We start from the raw sequence: 8,337 nt of genomic DNA on the forward strand, positions 1-8,337 counted from the left end.
CCGGGAAAAAGAGCGGGCCAGAACTGAAGGAGTGAGGTTAAACGTTTCAGGAGGCAAATTAGCTCCAGTCATTACATTCTGTGCACGAGTGAAATTCTAACATGATGTAAAAAGACACAAACAGATGGTTTCAGTTAACAAAAAAATGGATTTGAACATCCTTTGGCTCCCACACACCAGATAAACTGTACAACTTAAGCAAGCGAGGGATGATTTCCTTTACAATCGTCACGTAAAAGAAGAATTTTTCCAAACACTTACGCAGGTCAAATCACATCTTGAAATGTCGTAAAGAGATGATGGAGCAGACAGATATCAAATTACAAACCTTGTTTTTTAATGGAGCACGCAAAGAAAATGAGTGCCCGGAAAAAGTGTTGTGTCAGCTCCAGATGGGGCCACAGAGAGCGCCAAAACAAACGTCAAGAATCACAGAACAGAATGAACGCAGCCAAGCGGAGGATGAAATTAGATCTGAGTTCAAAAAGTGCCAAAATGTGGCTCAAAGTCCCATCATGTGATGACAACCTTCGCTCCTGCTGGACTAAAAAAAAACGACAATGCTGGCTATTTAAAGAGCAGCTTTCAATGCAAACTTCTACTTATGTGCACAGTTTGCCCTCAAGACGGTTTAAGGTCGCCGTCACCTTCAACGTGTTCACATTTGGACGTCCTCGTTTCTCGGCTGACAGCTGCTGCCGACGTGTCAGGCCAGAGAAGAGGGGGAGAGGCGGGCTCATGAAACCGCAGGAGCGTTGTGAGTACCAGTTTCCTGCAGCTGTGTAGATAACATCAATGAAATGACAAAAAAAAAAAAAGAAATTCAAGTTCTGGTTAATACTGCCACGGCGACGAAATCTGAAGACGAGTTTTGGTCTGAAGACAAAACAAGAACAACTATACAATAACTGACTTTGGCACTAAAAGATGCTATGAAACTGTTGTATGCTGGGAAAAAACTAAACCCAGAGGATCAAGGAAGCCACACTTTTGGTTAAAAGACATCCAGCGAGCCCAAATGGACCCCATACGGTTTAAAAGTGGGAACTCAGCGCGTTAGCTCGCTAAGCTAGCCAGCCGCCCGGTGGACAGTGTAGTGTGCAAGCTCTATTGTAGCATGCTAGTGAGCTCCGTTGTATTGAGCTAAGAAACTCCCCTGTAGCAAGCTAGCAAGATCTGCTATAGCACGCTAGCGAGCTTCTCTGTAGCGAACTACCGAACTCCGTTGTATTGAACTAGCAAGCTCTGTTATGTTCAGCTATCAACCTCCCCTGTAGTGAGCTCTGCTGTAGCGTGCTAGCAAGTTTATCTGTAGCGAGCTAGAGAGCTCCTGTAGCGAGCTAGAGAGCAGAGCTTGCTAGCAAACTAGCAAGCTCTGTTGTAGCATGCTAGCAAGTTTATCTGCTAGCAACCCTGTTTAAGTATGCTAGTGAGCTTCTCTGTAACAAGCTAGCGAGCTCTGCTGTAGCATGCTAGCAAGCTCTGTTGTATTGAGCTAACAACCTCCGATGTAGCGAGCTCTGCTGTAGCCTGCTCCCCTTTAGCGTGCTAGCAACCCTGTTTAAGCATGCTAGTGAGCTTCTCTGTAACAAACTAGCAAGCTCTGTTGTAGCATGCTAGCGAGCTCAGTTGTATTGAGCAACCTCCCCTGTAGCGAGCTCTGCTGTAGCATGCTAGCAAGTTTATCTGCTAGCAACCCTGTTTAAGTATGCTAGTGAGCTTCTCTGTAACAAGCTAGCGAGCTCTGCTGTAGCATGCTAGCAAGCTCTGTTGTATTGAGCTAACAACCTCCGATGTAGCGAGCTCTGCTGTAGCATGCTCCCCTTTAGCGAGCTAGCAACCGTGTTTAAGCATGCTAGTGAGCTTCTCTGTAACAAGCTAGCAAGCTCTGTTGTAGCATGCTAGCGAGCTTCGTTGTAGGGAGCAAACAACCTCTCTTGTAGAGACCTAGCAAGTTCTGCTGTAGCATGCTAGCAAGGTTATCTGTAGTGAGTGGCTAGCTCCGTTGTATCGAGCTCACGGCCTCCCCTGTAGCGAGCTTGAAAGCTCTGCTGTAGCATGCTAGCAAGTTTATCTGTACTGTAGAGAGCTAGAGAGCTCCTCTGTACTAAGCTAGCGAACTCCGTTGTAGCAAGCTTGTGAGCTACCAAGACAGCAGCTGGCTCGCTACTACGCCTGGACAACGTAGTCTGCTAGCAAGGTCCGCTGTAGTGAGCTCTGCTACATCGAGCTAGCAAGATCTAATGTAGCATGCAAGTGAGACCCTTCGTAGCGAACTCCGTTGTATTGAGTAGCAAGCGCCCCTGGAGTAAGCTCTAATGTAGCATGTTAATAAGTTTATCTGTAGCGAGCTAGCGAGCTCCATTGTACCGAGCTAGGGAGCTCTTCTGTCCCTGGATAGCATAGTCTGCTAGTAAGCTCCGCTTTAGCGAGCTCTGCTGTATCAAGCTAGTAAGCTCTGTAGTATTGAGCTAGGGAGTTCCCCTGTAGCGAGCGAGCTTCGCTGTATTGAGCTAGCGGGCTCCGTTGACCACCGGGAGGCTAGCGTAACAAGCCTACTTACTGTCCACTTAAGCTAATATGGGCAAACAGGTGGAGCCACCACAGAAACTGTGGACAAACCCATTTAGGACCCACATTTTCTGCCACTTTAAACCACATGGGGCCCACTTGGCCTCGCTGGCTGGGTTTTAACCCAAACTGGAGCTTCCTTGATATCCTCTGTTTAGGAAATATCAGACTTTTGCTGGAAAAACCAAAGAAAAAATCCTGGTTAAAAAAAAAAAGCTGTAAAATCAATTCAGCAATTTACAAATTTTGGTTCCAACGAGGCCATACGTGATACTACAGGCCGTATCAGGCACCAGCCTCTGCCGTGCGGTCCGGTCCGGCCAGCTGGAGCTACTCCGGCTGCTCGTTCAACTCCATGTCCGACACCAGGATGTTCTTCTCCATCTGCTCCGCCTGGCTGGAGTTGCTGCGGCTGTAGCGCGCCCCCTTGTAGGAGCCCTGCGAGCCCACGTTTCGGCGGCGGTACATGTAGATCAAAGTGGCGGTCAGCAGCACCAGCAGCACGCCCGTCACCACCACTACAATGATCGTGGGCACGTGGTCGGTCTCCACTGGACGAAGACGGAGAGCAAATCAATATCTCACGAATGTCATGGAAAACCTGCTGGTGAAGAGCCAGGCTTACCTGACACAGGTGAGGTCTCAACAGCTGCAGAGAGAACAAGCAGAATGATGTTAACACGCTCATCTTCTGAAACGACTCGATATTTTGTGCGTTCTCACTTCGCGGCCGCTTGCAGATGACTCCATGTGTGCGATTGCCGCAGGAGCCCGCCTTCCACATGCCGCTGTTGCTCTGGATCCAGAAGCAGGAGTTGATGGACAGCACGGAGAAGGCGACGTTCCGGGTCTCCCAGTTTGTGTACGACATCTCTTTGTCTTCATCCCACACAAGACCTCTCCCTGCAGCACAAAAATATGGAGGGAAAATAGACTCACTCCGAGTGGTGCGTGTGTAATTCTTGATTTGTGTGTAATTCTTGATTTGTGTGTAATTCTTGATTTGTGTGTACTTCTGATTTGTGTGTAACTTTGGATTTTTGTGTGTGTAATTCTTGATTTGTGTGTAATTCTTGATTTGTGCATAACTCTTGATTTGTGTGTAATTCTTGATTTGTGCATAACTCTTGATTTGTGCGTAACTCTTGATTTGTGTGTAATTCTTGATTTGTGAGTAATTCTTGATTTGTGTGTAATTCTTGATTTGTGTGTAATTCTTGATTTGTGTGTACTTCTGATTTGTGTGTATCTTTGGATTTTTGTGTGTGTAATTCTTGATTTGTGTGTAATTCTTGATTTGTGCATAACTCTTGATTTGTGTGTAATTCTTGATTTGTGTGTAATTCTTGATTTGTGTGTAACTTTGGATTTGTGTGTGCGTAATTCTTGATTTCTCCGTAAATTAGGATTTGTGCGTTTTTAATTCTTGATTTGTAACTCATATATTATACATTATGTGCATAAGTACCAAAATTAAAAAAAAAAAATACAAAATACAGTTAACTCATGCACAAATTAAAATGACAACACATTGAAAGTAATTACATACACACAAATCTTTAAAATTAGGCACAAATCGCTTGTTTCGCACACACAAAACCTCAGATACGCACGCACAAATCCTAAATTACGCACAAATCAGGAATTATACACAAACAAATCGGGGTGGTACTTATTTCTCCAGATAATAAATCTTCAGAGGGAGTTCCAACCACTGAGGGGAGGATGAAGAACTCTTGGAAAAATGTTTTATTTTTCTTCATATAAAAGAAGAGATTCAGGTTTGCTTGTTTATCAGCAGACGGTGTTTGTGAACGTTTTCTACGGTGAATCGGCTGCTGAACCTTTCACTTTGACGCCCAGCCAGGCTCCTTGCGCCGTCTCCGCGTAGCTCTGGATGTGTTCCCATATGAAGCTGTTTTCTGCCTCATCCATGACGGAGAGAAGCTCCGCCCCAACTAGAAAGACAGAGAGGAGGAAGTGATGTCACAGAGCAGCTGAGCAATGGGCCCATGTTTCTGATCAGTTTGGATGAATTTTGTCGTACGTTTTTTGCAGGAATTTTGCGCAACATCCTGCAGCCTAAGACTATGCAAGCTGAAGGCGTAGCAGTTGTTTCTGAAGTGGACCCATGACCACTGTCCCACAGAGTGGGGGCATTGTCCGGGATAGGTCCACTGGTGACTCACAGACTCGTCTAAAAGAGAAGCAGAACCATTAAAAAATAACTGTTTATGTTTATATTTTTCCCCTTTTGTACAACATACTTGCAATCTGACAGATGGCAGTGTCCAGTTTGGAGTCGCAGGGGGTCATCGTCCACTGTCCTGTTGTGGTCATGTGACCACATCCAGCCATCTGATTGGGCTCTCCATCTTTCCAGTTTGAATATGCCACGTCTTCATTGCCGAGCCAGGTAAAGCTCCGCCCCTAGAAGCCCCAATTAACTTTTAAAAAGTCCCTCAGATTCTTTTAAACCATGTGTCAAACTCAATCCCACAAGTGGCCAAAATCCAAAACACATCGTAGGTCGCGACCAAAACAGGATAAACATTTATTGAACGCTCTAAAACAAAAGTTTTTAACTTTAAAACCGTAATGTTTTAACATAATTATGAACTAGATATATAGCATTACCTGCAATAATGCTAATAGCTGCTGAAGATGCTGAAATAGATTGCTAAAAACGCTAAAGCTGATAGCTGTAAAAATATTAGCCAAACTCCAAAACAATCCAAAAAAATGTTAAAAAGCCTAAATTAGCCAAAACAGCTAGAATGTAAATGAAATATTAGCCAAACTTACAAAACACATACAAAACCTTAAAAAACGAAATTAGCCGAAACACCTAGCATGTAAATGAAACATTAGCTAAACTTCAAAGCAGCCCCAAAAAAGCCTAAATTAGCAGAAACAGCTAGCATGTAGTTAAAATGTTAGCTAAACTTCAAAATAGCCTAAAAAATTTTAAAAAAGCAGAAATTAGCCAAACAGCTAGTTTGTAGCTGAAATATTAGCTAAACTCCAAAATAGATTTAAAAAAAGAAAATAAGCAGAAATTAGCCAAAACAGCTAGCATGTAGCTTAAGTATTAGCTAAACTCAAAAAAGCCTAAAAAACAAAAGAAAAATAGGCTAAATTAGCTAACATGGCTAGGATGAAGCTAAAATATAAGCTAAACTTCAAAATAACCAACCAAAAAAAAAAAAGCTGAAATTAGTTAATACAGCTAGCATGTAGTTAAAATGTTAGCTAAACTTCAAAATAGCCTGAAAAAAGGAATTTAGCCAAACAACCAGTAAATGAAATATTAGCTAAACTTCGAAACAGCCCCAAAAAGCCTAAATTAGCAGTAACAGCTAGCATGTAGTTAAAATGTTAGCTAAACTCCAAAATAGCCAAAAAAAAAGCAGAAATTAGCCAAAACAACTAGCATGTAGCTGAAATATTGGCTAAGCTCCAAAATAGCCTAAAAAAAGGCCAAATTAGCTAAAATGGCTAGGGTGAAGGTAAAATATTAACTAAACTGCAAAATAACCTTAAAAAAAAGCTGAAATTAGCCAAAACAGCTAGCAAATATTAGCAAAAATAGCCTAAAAAATCTTAGTAAAATCCAAAATAATCCAAAAAGCAAGCAGAAGGCCCTTTTTAAAAACTTTAAAACTAAACTCCAAAATGGACTCAAAAAACAGAAAAAAGCCTAAATTAGCCAAAACAGCTAGCATGTTGCTAAAATAATAGCTAAACTCCAAAATAGCCTAAAAATCTTTGTAAAGATAGCAGAATGCAATTTTTTTTTATTTAAAACCGTAACTTTTTTACAGAATGATAAATAATAAAAAGGCAGGAATATTATTCCAGAATAAATTAACTTAAACATTTAATAACTTTCAATATTTTACCCTCCATAAAAATATATTTTGTCAAAATTATACATATTATTTTTATAATAAGTGCAAGATAACATCAGGCCATTAATAACTATAAAATAAAATGATCAGGAGGGCCGGGTATAACCAGATCCGGCCCCCGGGCCTTGACTTTGACACACAGTTTTAAACTCAATGCTGTTCTGAGTTTGCAGACTCACGCCGTAGTTGTAGAGAGCGATCCAGGCTGGCTGGCGCAGGCGGCTCATGAGCAGCGTCAGGTAAGCCTGCTGGAACGGATCCTTCACTGTGGCCAGAGTCGCGTTCAGAGACTCACACATGTGCACGGAGCCGGTCCAGTCCAGGGGCTTCTTCACCACCCTGTAGGTCACCCCTCCCAGCTCCACGGGCTTGGACAGGGAGGACGGGACGAGGGGCGGAGCCGGGGGAAGACCTCGATCTTAAATCAGGTTTGGATAGTTTACTGTTAGAAATGTGATCCGCTGAAGTCCTGTAAAGGTTAGCGAGCGTCACACCTTGCTGCTTTTGACAGATGTAGCCGTTATTTTCCATCTCACAGGCTCTGGAGCCCCACATGCCAACTTTCTTCTCTGGGTTGCCGTGAATCATCACCACACAGTTTCCCTGAAGTCATGGAAAAATCATCAGCTCACTAGCTTTAAAATATAAAAAGATGGAGGTGAGGGTTTCCTCACCGGCGTCTTGTTGTGGTGGGGTCCGCTGTTGTCCAGCGGCTCTCCGGGCGCCCAGTTGGTGTAGCCGAGCAGGCCGGCCTGAGCCCACTGGAAGTGACCTTTAGGGTCTGAGGTCAGACCCACCCAAAGGTCGGCGCTGACGTTCTTCAGCAAAGTGGTGACGAAAGCTGCAGAGAAGTTCAAAGGTGACAAACTTTTCTCTCTTCACCTCGGGCATTTTGTGCAGTAGCTACCTTGCTCCGGAAGACTGGACACGACTGCCAGAACTCCCCCCTGCGAGTCACATTTCAGCTTGGCTGCAGACCATGTGACTCGTGGAGTTTGATCGAACACTCGAAAACACTGCAGAGGCGGCAAATGAAAAAACAGTCACATCGGCAACTAAATACATTTAAAAAATGGCATCTTGACGTTTAAAATCTCACTCTTATCATCTTCTGATCTTCACAAATGTTTCTTTTTATTATATTTATGCCGTTTTTAGCCAAATTGTGAGTAAAATTGTTGTCGCGGAGCAACCCCACCCCCCTTTCCCATCACCCATAATGGAGAACTTTCTGTTTTTGCGCTCTCCTGCGAGCATAACATCCTAACCTAACATTATCGATGCAATAAAACTGAAGCTATCCAGTCGTACAGTTTCAGATCGGATGAAGAACATAAAGACGGACAGGAAACAGGAAGCTTGTGGGCCGTCCTTCGTCATTTTAATATTAAAGGGCATTTTTTAGTCTGCTCCTGATGCACACAGAAATGTAGATTTGAGCCAAACTTTACTAATTTATGGCCTCTGTTATGAGAAAAATACGCTGACCGAGAACCGCCATCTCAGCAAATATTAAAAAACTAACTGTAAACAAAAGAAGCGATCGCAGCAAAAATGAAAAAGTAAATGTAAAAACAAAAATGTATCACTGTTTTGTTTGCAGATCCTTTTTTTCAATTTTTGCTGCAATTGCTTTTTTTGTGTAGTGTTAGTTTTTACATTTTTTTCTGAGATTGTTTTTGTGTTTAGTTATTTTTTTATTTTAGCTGAGACCTCTTTTTTGTTTGCAGTTAGTTTCTTAGTTTTTAATTAATTTTTGCTGAGATTGTTTTTTTAATGTTAGTTTTTTTATTTTTGCTGCAATCGCTTTTTTTGTTTACTGTTTTTTTTTAGCTGATATCGTGTTTTTTTGCTG

The 8,337-nt window shown here is 42.5% G+C and overlaps 1 protein-coding gene and 1 long non-coding RNA gene across 2 annotated transcripts in view; one reads left to right on the forward strand and one right to left on the reverse strand.

Annotated features, from left to right (window-relative positions):
• Positions 1–128: 128 nt before the first annotated feature.
• The window catches only part of mrc2 (mannose receptor, C type 2), a 37,386-nt gene continuing 29,177 nt past the window's right edge, over positions 129–8,337 (reverse strand). The window contains exons 20-29 of the mRNA XM_024272194.2: positions 7,390–7,498; positions 7,157–7,323; positions 6,977–7,085; positions 6,662–6,900; positions 4,839–5,001; positions 4,619–4,768; positions 4,416–4,529; positions 3,295–3,474; positions 3,197–3,220; positions 129–3,122 (exon numbers count right to left, since the gene is read on the reverse strand). Coding sequence (XP_024127962.1) covers positions 2,902–3,122; positions 3,197–3,220; positions 3,295–3,474; positions 4,416–4,529; positions 4,619–4,768; positions 4,839–5,001; positions 6,662–6,900; positions 6,977–7,085; positions 7,157–7,323; positions 7,390–7,498 — 1,476 coding nt within the window. The 3' untranslated portion in view covers positions 129–2,901. The remainder of the gene's footprint in view (positions 3,123–3,196; positions 3,221–3,294; positions 3,475–4,415; positions 4,530–4,618; positions 4,769–4,838; positions 5,002–6,661; positions 6,901–6,976; positions 7,086–7,156; positions 7,324–7,389; positions 7,499–8,337) is intronic.
• On the forward strand, positions 4,199–4,741 carry LOC118599042. The gene is made up of 3 exons (XR_004948312.1): positions 4,199–4,352; positions 4,435–4,551; positions 4,630–4,741. It is a non-coding gene; the product is annotated as an uncharacterized LOC118599042 (long non-coding RNA).

This window comes from Oryzias melastigma, linkage group LG8 (genome assembly GCF_002922805.2).
Source record: "Oryzias melastigma strain HK-1 linkage group LG8, ASM292280v2, whole genome shotgun sequence".
Lineage (NCBI taxonomy): Eukaryota > Metazoa > Chordata > Actinopteri > Beloniformes > Adrianichthyidae > Oryzias > Oryzias melastigma.